This window comes from Anomaloglossus baeobatrachus, chromosome 4 (assembly GCF_048569485.1).
Source record: "Anomaloglossus baeobatrachus isolate aAnoBae1 chromosome 4, aAnoBae1.hap1, whole genome shotgun sequence".
NCBI classification, from domain to species: Eukaryota; Metazoa; Chordata; class Amphibia; order Anura; family Aromobatidae; genus Anomaloglossus; species Anomaloglossus baeobatrachus.
In genome coordinates, this window is record NC_134356.1 from 490,790,726 (window position 1) to 490,807,068 (window position 16,343).

Consider the following 16,343-nt stretch of genomic DNA (forward strand, 5'->3'; position numbering starts at 1 on the left):
GTCTGGGGACCGTCCCCGAATGCAGCCAGATTCCTCCACCCGATCTTTCAGTGGAACAGGCCACGAGCCAATATGCCCTTCCGTGGCCCTGGAATCCTTTCTTTCTCGGTGTCACCTGGGCCAAACTAGACCCCAGGATTTTCACCAGGAACTTCCTTCTGTCACTTTCTACTCAGACTTTACTTCTTCACTCTCCTGAGGTAACTACCTCCCTCTGTCTCTCTCAGACTAGACTAGACTGAACTGGAACTTCCTGGTTCCCTTGTCTATTCACACTTGCTGACTCCTCCCACACACCCACTGACTAGGCCCCACCAACACTATTGAGACCAGAAATGGGACTTATGGCCCCATGAATACATCTATGGGGGTTGCTGCCACTATCCCTCACCCAGTGTATGCCTACCAATTGGTGTGTGCAAGTTTAGTCTGTGGACCGGTTGGTGACCCCATTCTTACCCAGGATGGGATATCACACCTCTGGCTGAGGTGCAATATCTCTGTGGCGACGGAAGCCTCAGGGGGCGCCACAGAACCAGTGTTGTTGCCATTTCCTTAAAGTGTCCAAGAAGTCGTTTGTCAACACGACAACATCAGACCCCATGTTGCTTGTGCTACTATGAGGAAGCTGCCAGCAATGAATCTGGATAACGTGTGTGCCCAAGTACATTCAGCATGGCATAACATTCCTCAGCAATACCCTGAAAACATGCCAAGCTGTATAAGTGTGTGTACCGCATATGGCGCTTTTACCAAATACCGAATAAACCATAAAGAAATAAAAACAAAAAAGTCTAGTTTCCTTTTCTAAATAATTTGCATATCATTAACATGTCTATCATTCTTGTCATTTTCTTAATTCTGCGACGTTTCCTTTGTGGTTTTGCAATTTTAGAGTTGAGGAATATATACAACTGATGGAGAAAACCGGACGATAGGTCCCTAAAGATTTATATGTTAGAAATCAGACATTTGATTAAAGGATATTTGCATCCTAAATATTTCTGGCACGTGGGGATGTTCCTTTTATGTAAGACCGGGCACTGCAGAGAATTTTGGAACATATCAGACTTAATTAGTAATCATTAAAATTAAAATATTTGAAAATATTCTATTCAGTATAGTATAGGAATATTTACATCTATATATTATATATTTGTGCATTTGTTCTTCCCTTATCTAGAAATGCTCTTTTCCATTTGCCAAATAAAGCTATTCTTGTTAGAAAAAAAATGACTTGTCTCCAGCCAAGCAGCTGCTGCTCCAGCATCCCTGATAGTGCAGCCATCCCCATCATACACTGCTTCCACCTCCCTCCTCTCCTCCAACCTTCTCTCTCTTGTTTATCTCAAGATGGCAACCGAGGGACTGCAGGAGAACGAGACCTTGGCCTCCCTGAAGAATGAGGCGGAAAGCCTGAAAGGGAAGCTGGAGGAAGAGCGAGCGAAGCTGCATGATGTGGAGTGTATGTATTCCTGCCTGTGACAGCTGCTTGGGGACTCCGCTGGGAAGTCATCGGAGTTGGTGACATGGCAGAGGAGGGGGACAGAAAATGTGTGGAATTCTGCACTATTAGCTTTGTATTGTCATCCGTATGTCATCCTATGCACTGTAGAAAATCATTCCTTGTGTGGCTACAGATCTGCAGGATTCCCACGACTGCGATCATTTAGACACGCACGAGTCGTGAGTCTCGCCATCCACACTGTACTGTATGGAGGTCTGACGGAATGAGATCTACTATGTGTGGAGGATATGGGGAAACACAATATCACATGTCCTGTTCCCGTATTACGTTGTTCAGGCAGGATACAGAAATAGTCATTACTGGATGACACCTTAAGGGTACGTGCCCACGATCTGGACGGGGGAGCGTTCTAGACGCAGCATGTTTCCTCTTGCGGAGACGCTAGTGTCCTGGGCGGGAGAACGCAGCGTCTGTGCCCACGATCAGGATTACTGATGCTGCGTAATTTCACTCCGTTCTCATCAGAACACTAGCGTTTCCACAAGACTATATTGACATGCTGCAGTTTGGAAGCCTGCGCCGCATATTACTTTACGGAGCGCCTAAAAGAAGCCCGGTAGGCAGGAGATTTCTATAAATCCCATCCACTATGCTTGTACTGTACAACGCAGCAAATCGGACCCAGTGAGAACACGCTGCGTCCAAAACACTGCTAATCCTGATCGTGGGAACTTTCCCTTAGATGGTCGCTGTTCACAGCTGGTATGCTGCCAAAACACATAAGGGATCCTGCATTATTATCACTTTTTTTTCTAGTTGCATATATAATTCACAGATCTGTAAAAAGATTGTCCGAATTCATATTTCCATGTTTCACATTGAAAAAACACTGTGCAATGCTCAGAGAATGCTGCTCAAGGACCAAACTCGAATTCTCTGCAAGAAGTGGTCATCCTCCGACAAACATTTCTCACCAATCCATAGTACAAATGATAAATCTATGTTCCATTCTACACCAATGACCAAAAGGACTTGTTCCCAAGTCCCAAGTTTTGATGGACTCTCTTTGTCAGCCTGTAGATATTAAAGGTAATGCAGGTCTTTGAAATATAAATCCAACTACACCTTTATATCTTCTATCTGTTGCTGCAGTCCTGAAAAATTAGCATTTTAATTGATATGCAAATAAGTGTTTAGAGCTCTGGGAATGACAGAGCACTTAAGGCTGCTTTCACACATCCGGTTTGAGCCTTGCGGCTCAATCCGGCTGTGAAACCTATGCAACGGATGCGGTGAAAACACCGCATCCTTTGCATACGTTTTTTACATGCGGCCCGTCCGGTTTTTGCCGCTTGCGGCAGGCTACTGAGCATGCGCAGTTGCAAAAACCGCATGCGGCGGCCGGATGCGGTTTTTGCCGCATCGCGCCGCATCCGGCATCCATAGGGATGCATTGAGAAAAGCGCCGCATCGGCCGGATGCGGCGCGATGCGGTTTTTTTTGCCGCACAAAAAAACGTGCCAGGCAATGTTCCATCCGGCCGCCGCATCGGCTAAATCTGCCGCATGCGGCAAAAACCGGACCGAACGCAAGGCCATGCGGCACAATGCGGCACTAATTAAAGTCTATGCAGGAAAAATGCAACCGGCAGCAAAAAAAACCGGTTGCGTTTTTCCTGCAAAGTGCCGGATTGTGCCGCATAGCAAAAACCGGAGGTGTGAAAGCAGCCTAACTCGCCTCGACATCTCAAAGTTGTTTCCCCACCTAGCACCTGCCTCTTTAGCTTGACTCATAGCTCACTGTCTAATTCCCATGCCTGGTACCTGACATCACATAGACAGTGACCTATGACACAGTGAGCTATCGGCAGGGAAACAACCTTGGGAAGAAGAGGCAAGTTACGTGCTCTGAAATGCCCAAAGCACTTATTTGTACATTAATTAAAATACACATTTTTCAGGACTGCAGCAACAGATAGAAGATGTAAAGGCGCTGACAGATTTTCATCTCAAAGGCCTGCATGCCCTTATGTGCAATTTGGAGGGTGCATGTGTGACCATCGCTCTATTCAAATTCCTCTGGAAAGGGGTGGATGGGAGGGGGAAAAGGCAGCATTTGGAGTTTCAGTGATCATACATTATTCACCTATTCTGTGGGTAGGTGATAAATGTTTGTTGTGACAAAGTATCATAAACAGCTTTACAATCTGTGGTTTTCTAATCATGAGAATTGCCAACATATTTGTATTTTTATACTCCAGTTTATCCAAAATGGATGAATTAAGCAGATGATCTTAATTGTCTTATCGCAGTCAGACTGTGGATTCCAGGACTATCAGCTGTGCACCCTGAGTGCTGCTCCTGATGACTCTAAGGGGGGCTTTGCACACTACGACATTGCAGGTGCGATGTCGGTGGGGTCAAATCGAAAGTGACACACATCGGGCGTCGCAGTCGATATCGTAGTGTGTAAAGCCTTTTTGATACGATTAACGAGCGCAAAAGCGTCGTTATCGTATCATCGGTGTAGGGTCCGACATTTCCATAATGCCGCTGCAGCGACAGGTACGATGTTGTTTCTCGTTCCTGCGGCAGCACACATCGCTGTGTGTGAAGCCGCAGGAGCGAGGAACATCTCCTACCTGCGTCGCGGCTGCAATGCGGAAGGACGGAGGTGGGCGGGATGTTTACGTCCCGCTCATCTCCGCCCCACCGCTACTCTTGGCCGCCTGCCGTGTGACGTCGCTATGACGCCACACGACCCGCCCCCTTAGGACGGAGGCGGTCCGCCGGCCAGAGCGACGTCACAGGACAGGTGAGTGCATGTGAAGCTGCCGTAGCGATAATGTTCGCTACGGCAGCAATCACAAGATATCGCATCTGCGACGGGGGCGGGGACTATCGCGCTCGGCATCGCAGCATCGGCTTGCAATGTCGCAGCGTGCAAAGTACCCCTAACAATTGAGGTTGCCAAGGAAAATGCAGAAAGTCAGGCATAATCTCTACAGCACCCACCGCAGGGAAAATATAGAATTAGTTTAAAAAAAAGCACCAGAAAAACTGAACAGAGAATAGTGATGAGGTGCAAAACCAAACACAGCCTCTGAACAGGTGTGGCAGCCTCCTTATATCCTGTACAATCCCTCTAATGCCTTTTGTAAAGGGCTGTGGAATATGTTGGCGCTATATGAATAAAAAATATTATTATCACTGTTATGCCTCATCATAAATTAAATGTCCTGATACTTTTCTTCTGAGGCTTCTACCGGTGTCTTAAACCACTCTCCCCATAGACAGCAAAGTTTAGCGAAGTAGATCCTTCCTGTGTATAGGGAAGCCAGTTGCTCAGTCGACAGTTCCTAATGTGTATGGCTAGATTTAGGCTGGTCATTTTATTGCTCTTGGTTAAGGCTCTAGAATATGTGGTGACCTCAGACCTGATAGTGTCCCAAGTGGCCATGATGTTGGTGATAATGCCACAAAGGGTGTCAGACAGTGGTGGTGACATATGCACGTAGGAGCAGGAGTGGCAAATGCTGGAGGTGGCTACTATATGTCCAGTACATTTTGAGTTGATTGTCAAAAAATCTGTATGTTATAATATATCAGACAGCGAAGTCAAGGTTGGGCCTGACAAAATATCATCAAGTCAATGACACTTTAAAATAAGGACACACGGACATTTAACATCCGATGTGTTATGCTAATGACCCTCGACTCCCGCTCTGCTGCGAGTGTGAGCCGAGTCATACTGTAATGCGTTCCTGCGATCAGAGCACAGCTGCAGAGGAGAAGGAGGGACTAATTTCCCCATCTCCACTATTATCAGCTGATGCGATTATCGCACTTCACTCCGTTGTCATGCGAGTGCAGTTCAATGTTTCTCTCGCACCCATAGATTTGTAGGGGTGTGAGTGAAAATGAATCGGACTCCACATGCAGCATGCTGCGATTGTTTTCTTGGTCCAGTTAGGGCTGAGAAAAAAAAATTGCACATTGGAGCGACCCCATAGAGTAACATGGGTCTGGGTGGAATGTGATTTTTTATCGCATTCCACTCACTCCGTTTTACTCGCCATGTGTCCTTACCCTAAGGCTATGTTCGCACGTTGCGTTTTTTTCCGCATTTCTGCAGCGTTTTTAACAGCAGTGTTTTTGCGCTATAACGCATGCGTTTTTGATTGCCAGCAAAGTCTATGGGAAAAGCAGAAATCCTGTCTGCACTTTGCTTTTTTTTCTGCAGCGTTTAATTTGCATATTTGTGGTCAAAAACCATGCTGAAAAAGAAGCAGCATGTCATTTGTTTTTGCCATTTCTGCAGCGTTTCCTTAACATTGGAGTCAATGAGAAATGGCAAAACGCAACCAAAATCACAATTCCTGCGTTTTTCATGCTTTTTACCTGCTTTTTCCCAGCGTTTTTGGCTCCAAAAACGCATGCTTTTCTGGACAAAATTTAATGGGTTCTAATGTTCCTTTACACACACACAAAAACCGAAAATTTAAATGTTAAAAAATTAGAAACTTCACCTATTTTTCTGATAAAATGTGCATAACCACTATTTTCTCATTAAAAATGATAATTTCCCATATAGTTTTATTAAAAGTTAATTTTATACTTTTTTTCTCTTTTTTCATTCGTTTTGACTAATTCAACTTTATTTCTCAGTGTCTTGATCTCAAAAACGCATCTGCAGAAACGCAGGTGAAAACGCAGGTAAAAAGCGCTAAAAACACACTAAAAACGCGGTAAAAACGCATGCGTTTTTAGCGCTAAAAAATGGTCAAAAGCCATTTGGTCAAAAACCAAGGGAAGGAAAACGTGCAGAATAAACTGCAGGTACTCCGACGCAACGTGCGAACATAGCCTAAGGCTCAGTGATTGAGATGGACGTATGAATAATCCACCCATTGAGATAGCATGCATAGACGGTCTGTTCTGGGTAACAGTGACCTATATTATTTTCAGAAGTGGAGGAGCTCTGACTGTGAGCATTTCTATGTAAATGTAGGTCAGCTAGGAATATGCGCAGCAGCAAAAACAAATGTAGTACAGTACAGACAATAACAATGTCATGTGTCCCCGAAAAAGCCCTGGAGTCTCATTGACCATGGTAAATGTCCCTTATGGTCTCACCCAAATAGAGGAAGGGTAACGTGATGTGAAATTCACAAAACAGGACAACTAATTCTGCCACGCTACACAATTTCGCGGAAAAATATTATCTAAAGCTGATCATACACCATATATATGGATCTCTTGTGACTCCTCCGTACACATGAGGATCATACTCGGTCAAGGATTATGTGTTCAGTAGGAAGAGAACGCAGCGGCCACTCTTCTTTCCACAGCTTTTTTTGCAGAGAACAAAAAGCATTGGACAGTGGAATTTTACCTGCCCGAGTCATATATACCCCAACATAATTTGTCAGGGTAGAGTCGGGTGGCTCGATGGTAGTCCTATCCCACGGAGATCAATGGCTGACATTAATCTAATGTGTTTGGGTTAAAATTTTTGAACATTACAGAGTAATAAGCGACTCAACTATTCCATCAATAGGAATTAGGACCCTGCTCATAAATGGTTATAATCTTAGGGTTTGTTTACTCATACTTATCACGCAGATATCAACACATATTCCATGTCGTAATCCGTATGATTAGCACCCACATGTCATATAGGCATGACAATAAGTTGAAGTGCTCCCTAGCTGTTTTTTAGTTTTTAGTTGGGTGACTAGTGACAGCAGAGAAGAGGAGCTGGGTGAGATGATAGGGTCATCAATGCAGGTAATAGGGCGGAAGAAGAGAGAAACCTCGAATTCTACTGTTATTGGGACCAGTAAGAGAAAGTGCCAGAGGGAAGAGGGTCAATGAAATTTGGAGACTGGGAGATGATTTCATAGAGAATAATTACAGTGTTAACTTTGAAACAAGTGGTGAGGCCTTGAGCTCTTCCGTGTGTGATAGACCTGCACTTCAGGACTAAAAAATGGGTAAGAAGTATCAAAAAGTCATTCTTGATTAGATACCTCTACATGTTAGTGGAGGTGAAGAAACCACCACCAGGCCAGAGCTCAATTACAGTACAGGAGGCGAGAGTGCAGAAACAAGAGCGGCTTTATCAATGGACAGGATATATATATATATATATATATATATATATATATATATATATATATATATATATATATATATATATAATTAGTGCCTTGCGAAAGTATTTGGCCCCCTTGAATTTTTCAACCTTTTCCCACATTTCAGGCTTCAAACATAAAGATGAAAATGTTAATATTATGGTAAAGAATCAAAAACAATTGGGACACGATTGTGAAGTTGAACGAAATTTATTGGTTATTTTAAACTTTTGTAAAAAATAATAAACTGAGATTGAGGTGTGCAATATTATTCATCCCCTTTACTTTCAGTGCCGCAAACTCACTCCAGAAGTTCATTGAGGATCTCTGAATGATCGAATGTTGTCATGTCTGATGATGATAAATATAAGCCACCCGTGTGTAATCAAGTCTCCATATAAATGCACCTGCTCTGTGATAGTCTCAGTGTTCTGTTTAAAGCACAGAGAGCATCATGAAGACCAAGGAACACAACAGGCAGGTCCGTGATACTGTTGTGGAGAAGTTTAAAGCTGGATTTGGTTACAAAAAGATTTCCAAAACTTTAAACATCCCAAGAAGCACTGTGCAAGCGATCATATTGAAATGGAAGGAGTATCATACCACTGCAAATCTACCAAGACCCAGCCGTCCCTCAAACTTTTAATGTCAAACGAGGAGACGACTGATCAGAGATGCAGCCAAGAGGCACATGATCACTCTGGATGAAATGCAGAGGTCTACAGCTGAGGTGGGAGAGTCTGTCCATAGGAGAACAATCAGTCATACACTGCACAAATCTGGCCTTTATGGAAGAGTGGCAAGGAGAAAGCCATTTCTCAAAGATATCAATAAAAAGTGTTGTTTAAAGTTTGCCACAAGCCACCTGGGAGACACACCAAACATGTGGAAAAAGGTGCTCTGGTCAGATGAAACCAAAATCGAACTATTTGGGCACAATACAAACGATATGTTTGGTGTAAAAGCAACACAGCTCATCACCCTGAACACACCATCCCCACTGTCAAACATGGTGGTGGCAGCATCATGGTTTGGGCCTGCTTTTCTTCAGCAGAGACAGGGAAGATGGTTAAAAAGTCCAGACCTGAATCCAATCGAGAATCTGTGGAAAGAGCTGAAAAGTGCTGTTCACAAACGCTCTCCATCCAACCTCACTCAGCTTGAGCTGTTTGCAAAGGAAGAATGGGCAAGAATTTCAGTCTCTCGATGTGCAAAACTGATAGAGACATACCCCAAGCGACTTGCAGCTGTAATCGCAGCAAAAGATGGCGCTGCAAAATATTAACTTAAAGGGGATGAATAATCTTCCACGCCCCACTTTTCAGTTTTTTATTTTTTTCAAAAGTTTAAAATAAGCAATAAATTTCATTCAACTTCACAATGGTGTCCCACTTGTTGATTCTTCACCACAGCATTAAAATTTTTATGTTTATGCTTGAAGCCTGAAATGTGGGAAAAGGTTGAAAAATTCAAGAGGGGGACGAACACTTTCGCAAGGCACTGTGTGTGTGTATGTGTGTATATATATATATATATATATATATATATATATCTTATGTAAATGATAATGGATAATGGTATGGCAACAGTATGGTTGACAAGCAATGAAGGTTCTGGCTTTCTAGCTTGGCTGCACAAGCACTGCCTCGACCACACTGTTACAGGTATCAAACTAACAATAAACTCTACCAAATGATTTAGCTTATGGTTACACTATGATGGCAACCTAACTGGCCCCACTAATCGGACCACACACAACTATGCTCTGAATACTGAGGCATACACTAGCCCTTAATAGGTGTGCAAACCTATACAGGACTCATGGTACCTTTGGGGCACACCCACTTGCCGAGAGCTCCATGCCGTGATGCTTCGGTGGTTCGTTGGGGCGCACTCTCTTTGCAGGGCTGGAGGGGGACACTTCTCTTCCACAGACCACGGGTTTCTTGACTCTTCTGGATGTTGTCTCTTCTCGTCTTCAGGAATGCCGACCTCAAGAGTTTCCTACTGTGGTACTCACTTGACAGATACTAGGGCCCTGCCATGGCCTGGCTCGCAGTCTCTCTCGCAGCCCGGCTCAAAGTCTCTCTTGCAGCCCGGCACCGTGATTCTCTCCCAACCTAACACCATATTCATACAATTGCTATCAAAAATATTCAACCCTAATTGTAAATTAGGTTTATTAGAAAAATGTATGTGTGTAATAAACTAATGAAACAAGAAAAATACAACTAGCTGATTATGACTAATATAACAATTGGCTTCTCCAATTGAACACAAAATGGCTCTTTTAATGACCCCTGCAGTCTTGGAATTATTCACCCACTTTATGACAAGTGTTTTTAGTACTTTTTAGAGCAGTAACATAGGAAGAAAGGAAGGGATCCGGCACCAATTTCTTCTTAAAATAAAATAAGGACTTTTTGTGGTTTTAATGTAAGTCTGAAACGCGTAAAGTTCCCATGCCTGGTACCCCCCCCCCCCCCCTCCCCATGGTGTCCACAGGAATTTTTTAAGAATCCAATAAACTTTTGAATGTTTTTATTTTAAGAAGAAATTGGTGCCGGATCCCTTCCTTTCTTCCTATGTTACTGTCTTTACCGGTCGGACCTACCGGTGGATTCCAGGCACCCGCAAGGAACAGCAGTCCGGGTTGCAGGTGAGCTGAAAAACTTTTTTTACTTTTTAGAGCACCCTTTGATTATTATGACCTACTTCAAACATGATGCATAGCCAGACACCAGCTTCTCGCTACATTTCTGAGGAATCTTAGTCCATTCCTCATGAGCAATGGCCTTCCAATAATTCTCAATAATCTTGGGATGTCAGAAGAGTTGTGAAAGAAATTGTTGCTTTGCATTATCAAGGAAAAAGATACAACTAGAAAATCATTGAATATTTTTGGAGATACAAGTGAAATGTAAAAAATTAAAAGCTATTACCCACTGCTACCAGATTCTTCATGCAGCAAGAGGTCAAAAACCCTCAAGTGACTGCAAACCTTGCAGCAAGATTTCGTGTTAGCAGGAATTAAAGGGGTTGTCCACTACTTTTACATTGATAGCCTATTCTAGGTTAGGTCAACAATGTCTGATTGGCCGGAGGCCGACACCCCATCAATCAACTGTTCTCATGACGCCAATGGCAGCAGGCATCCAGAAATGCTTAGTTCCGGAGCTGCCCCGGTAACTGATAGTGGCCGTGTCCAAGTACCACGCATTTGTCTCCCATTCAAATCAATAAGAGACGTATGTGAAGTACACAATGAAAAAGTAGTGGACAACATCTTTAATTTTTAAGTTTAGTTTGCACAATAAGGACCCAACTAAATGTTGAAGGTCTCCATGCCTGAACGCCAAGACTAATGCGGGCGTCACACGGTACAATATATCGGGCGATATGTCGTCGGGGTCATGTCGTCAGTGACGCACATTCGGCATCGTCAGACATATCGTACCGTGTGACACCTTGGAACTACTGTGAACGAGCAAAAATACTTACCTTATCGTTGCTCGTTGACACGTCGTTCATTTTCAAAAAGTCATTCCTCCTTCTGTGCTCCGGTTGTTCATCGTTCCCGTGGCAGCACACATCGCTCCGTGTAACACCCCAGGAACGATGAACACAGCTTACCTGCGTCCCGCCGGCAATGCAGAAGCAAGGAGGTGGGCGGGATATATTGGCCGGCAGCTGTGTGACGTCGCTGTGACGCCGAACGTCCCTCCCCCTTCAGAAAGAGGATGTTCGCCGCCCACAGCAAGGTCGTTCGGCAGGTAAGTACGTGTGACGGGGTAAACGACTTTGTGCGCCTCGGGCAACAAATTGCCCGTGACGCACAAACGACGGGGGCGGGTGCAATCGCTTATGCGATCGCACGATTTATCGTCCCGTGTGATGCCCGAATTACTCCTATACTGACTCAAATGCATAAGAAATGTCCACTCCAAAATACTCAAAGCCATATAAATAAGTCACAGACATTTTGGGATTCTGTTCAGTGGAACTATGACACAAAATTGAAAGTTTTCAGGCCTTAAGGTCATCATTTTGTCTGGAGTAGGAAGAATAAAAGCATACACTGAAAAGAACACTCTGCCTACAATGAATCATTGTGGAGGCTCACTGATGTTGAGGGGCTGCTCTTCTTCCTATTGCAGTAGAAGCAAATAGTGTATAGAGGGCGATATGGATTCAATCAAGTATCAGGAAATTCTAGGTGGTATGCCGTCTGTGAAGAAGCTGAAGCTTGGGCGTCACTTGACTTTCACACAGAACAATGATCCCAAGCATATCACAAAGTCCACCAATGCTTAGTTTCTGAAGTAGTCCTGAAAAATCCTGGAGTCGTCTTCAAAGTTGGCTATTGGGAATTGAAGGAGACAGATTGCAGCATGCAAAACCTAAGAATATTAGTGAACAGGAATCCATATCCATGTGGTCTAATTTTCCTCAGGAACGCTGCCAAAATCTAGTAACTGGCTATGTATCATGTTTGCAAGAGGTTATAACAGCCAAAAGGTGCTCTACTAAAATATTTTGTGGCAACAAGAAGTCATTAAAAGTGGCATTTTGTGTTGAATTTGGAGAAATTATTACTATTAGTTCTTCTGAGCAATTTAATGTTTTGAGACTGACAAATTTTGGTTTTCACAGAGTCTGCTGCATCAGTGATTTTAGATCTATTAGTCAGATGTCTCTATGGTTACTATGTACAATTATAACATTTCATAAGATTTTACACTTTATTTACAAATACATCAAGTTTATGCAAAAATTCAGTAATTACAGTGTTGTCCCTTATTTTTCAAAAATTCTGCAACTCACCCTGGAATGCTGCAAATCCGCTTCTAGGCCAAATCCTGACTGATGGGTGACAACCGCCCATCTGTGCCTAATCAGTGCTCGGAGTTCATCACAATCTGTGTTTTTGTTTGTCTACCCTCTTTTTGAGGATTGTCTTGAAAAAATAAGGGTCAAGGCTATAAATATTGAGTTTTTGTATAAGCTTAATGTATTTGTCAATAAAAGTGTAAACACAGAATTGTACGTCAGTATCCAGAAAAACAGCTGATTAAAGAATGTAAAAGCACTGAAGCAGGAAACTTTGTGAAAACCAAAATTTGTTAGATCTAAAACTTTTGACTATCACTGTATATTTTGCATAATTCACATAATTTGCAATCGAGGTTGAATAATATTTATCTCAAATGTATTTTCAGTCATACAAACCAACAGAAAGACCTAAATATCTTCCCTAGAGAGTTGCACTGGAACACTATATACTGTATAAAAGTAATGTCGGCAAAAAGAATCCAATTTGATACTTGCTTTTCTTATCTTATTTCCACATGTAACGTATTTATTAGGGAATACCAGACTCTATGTAATATATTTTCTTATGCCAGCAGTTTGCTGAGCGGTAGCCTCCATAAATCTGTTGTATAATTTAGCAAGAGAAGTGTCAGCCGGTGGGAGTTTGAGCTTTTCTGGTCTGAGATGTTACTCTGATTTTAAGGCCTACCCACACGGCATGAGAATTGGAGCGAGTGGAATGCAATGTTTTATCGCATTCCACTCGGACCAATATTAGCCTATGTGTCAGCACCCATGAGCAATTATTTTCTCAGCCCTAATCGGTACGAGAAAACAATTGCAGCATGCTCTGACTGTAATGCAAGTCTTGTTTCTCTCGCACCCATTCAAGTCTATGGGGCAAGAAAAAAATTGCACTGCACTCGCAGTACACCGGTCTACTGCGAGTGAGAGGCAAGAATGGCAATAGCCGGCTACAGAGGAGAGAGGGAGATAAATCCCTTCCTCCCCTCCTCAGCACTGGCCCGCCCCTCCTGAGTGCCGGCCCACCCCTCCTCAGTGCCGCCCCTTCCCTCCTCAGAGCCGGCCTGCCCCTCCTCAGTGCCGCCCCTTCCCTCCTCAGAGCTGGCCCACCCCCCACAGCTGAGGTCCGATCGCATGATCAGACCTCATTCGCACTGACACTCGCATGACACTCTGCTCCTGCTGTGCTGCCAGCGTGAGCTGAGTGTCATGCGAGGATCGCAGTAGATCCCCGTGTGGCCCTGACCTAATAGACTGGTCCTGTTTAAACCATAATCAGTGCGTAACTTGAATCTCATGGGCCCCAATGCAAAAGCTCCAATAGGGTCCCAAATATGCAATTCTTTAACATCATTGGCTTTTTTATACAAATCAAAGAGACTTAGGGGCCCTTTGCACACTACAACATCGCAGGTGCGATGTCGGTGGAGTCAAATCGAAAGTGACACACTTCCGGCGTCGCTCTCGACATCGTAGTGTGTAAAGCATTTTTGATACGATTAACGAGCACAAAAGCGTCGTAATCGTATCATCGGTGTAGCGTCGGTCATTTCCATGAATTGGGAAAGACCGATGTTACGATGTTGTTCCTCGTTCCTGCGGCAGCAAACATCGCTGTGTGTGAAGCCGCAGGAGCGAGGAACATCTCCAACCTGCGTCCCGGCCGGCTATGCGGAAGGAAGGAGGTGGGTGGGATGTTTACGTCCCGCTCATCTCTGCCCCTCCGCTTCTATTGGCGGCCTGCTGTGTGACGTCGCTGTGACGCCGCACGGCCCGCCCCCCTTAGGAAGGAGGCGGGTCGCCGACCAGAGCGACGTTGCAGGGCAGGTGAGTGCATGTGAAGCTGCCGTAGCGATAATGTTCGCTACGGCAGCTATCACCATGATATCGCAGCTGCGACGGGGGTGGGGACTATCGCGCTCGGCATCGCAGCATCAGTTTGCGATGTCGTAGTGTGCAAAGGGCCCCTTAGGGTCCCCTAGGATTCAGGGCCTGGGTGCGATTTCAACCCCTGCACATATTGTAGTTACAACTCTGCGCATAAAAAAATGTATAGAAATATGTAGTTCAATTTTGAGAAAGGGTTTGGTATGAACCGGAAACAAAAGCTCCTTGAAGTACTACCACATGTGGAGCTACTCCTCCTTCACAGGCAGGAAAGAGGAAAAAGGATGGATCCAGCATCAAAAATGTATATATAAAAATTTACAAACTTTTATTCCATCATAGTAAAAAGAAAATCACAAAAGGCACTACATCTTAACAAACTGCAGGCATAGAAATACCTGACGCGTTTCCGACAAACAATTTAAAAAACGTCCTTACTCATAGGTGAGCTGAATAATATATGGGCATTTATTGAATTTGTGACATACACAACCCAGTCAGGTGAACAATTCCCTCACCCCCCAATTTCAATTTTAAAATACAATATTACCCCATGTGCGTGTCACACTAGATACAGGGCAATACCAAGCGAACGTCGAATGTGAAAGGAAATTCTGTGTCTAGGGAAAGGAAAGATGGTGACCCCTGACCAAACCTACCGCTGGTCTCTGGTGTCCCTCACCACCCTAGATAGGTTAGGCACCAATGCGCTTAGCCGGATACCTGACTTTAGGTGTCCTTAGTGCTGGGCCCTAAATAGGGAATGGATGGGATGAGCTCTTCATCAACCCCACTAAACACTATAAAAAATACAAGGAGCACACACAAGGGGAAAATACATGAACTACTTAACTACAGATCACAGAGGTAGAAGTTCAGCAAAGATTTCAGCAATGACACTGCAGAGGAGTACAAGCCACCTGCTTATGAGGGTATATGAGCGTAGGTGGACATTACACCACAATTCTTACTCCAGTTCATGGATAGAGTAAGATTTGTGGCGAGACACACAGAGGCGCATACTACTTCGTGCCTCACTTGATTTATTAGGAGGAGTGCGTCTATTAATGAATCAGACATTCCACACTACAACCCTCTCCATCATCAAAACTGGCTTGAAAATGTCAGTCTTGATGAATCGGGGCCATTGTCTTCCTTCTAGACTTTTTTTAACAATGACAAACCTTTACATGCATTAATGTAATAACAAAAACAAGTGTGTAAATGAGATCACACAGGATAACAGAGTCATCAGAAACACATTTGTGTTGAACTATTGCAATGTTTTTTTACTGATTTCAAAGTCATGTCTCAGACGCCGCTGGTGACACACAGGAAGGATATACTGTAGAAGATGCATTCATTTATTGCACAGATCTTTGAAGCATTAAGAAATTATCTCGTGAAGATTTTCAGTTTAGAGAAGTTTGATCTCCCAACACCATATCTATGACTTTCTTATCGTAGGTTCTAACTTTAAATTTAGGGTTTCGTTTTCTCCATTGCTAACCTCAGTGGTGCCCAAATATCTTCCATGCATCTCCCTCGTTGCCAATGTACTCTATACTGTAGCTAGAGCATATTTATCATGGACAATGACGGCTTCTGCCAGCCTTCCTCTTCTCTCTGTTGTGTGTATGTCCATTTGGGCCAAGTGTAGACAGAGTAGGTGGTCACCTTGGGGGCCATTGAATACATTTCTTCTTACAGGCTCTATATTTTTTTCTGTTTTTTGTTTGAGTTGTTGATAGAACTGATAAAACCAGTGAAACCCCTAATTCTGTCCACTGAGGATAGAGTTCAAGTTATCAATAAGATACCATCCACATTTATTAATGGGATACGTTGGACACGCAGTCCGATCTGTGCAAAGCACGATACACAGATAAGCAGAAGCTGAGCACAATGATATATAGGTTTGTTGGGAAAGTGTCAATATAACTCATTAAAAGCCTTATTTTTGGTATTTATGAGTCCAGTGCGCGGTCCTATTAGTTAATACTTGCCACAGAAGAA

At 43.7% G+C, this 16,343-nt stretch overlaps 1 protein-coding gene across 1 annotated transcript in view; it reads left to right on the forward strand.

Moving 5' to 3' along the window:
• Nucleotides 1–1,290: 1,290 nt before the first annotated feature.
• Nucleotides 1,291–16,343, forward strand: part of GNB5 (G protein subunit beta 5) — a 75,830-nt gene continuing 60,777 nt past the window's right edge. The window contains exon 1 of the mRNA XM_075345781.1: nt 1,291–1,465. Within this exon, the coding sequence (XP_075201896.1) occupies nt 1,354–1,465 (112 nt within the window). The 5' untranslated portion in view covers nt 1,291–1,353. The remainder of the gene's footprint in view (nt 1,466–16,343) is intronic.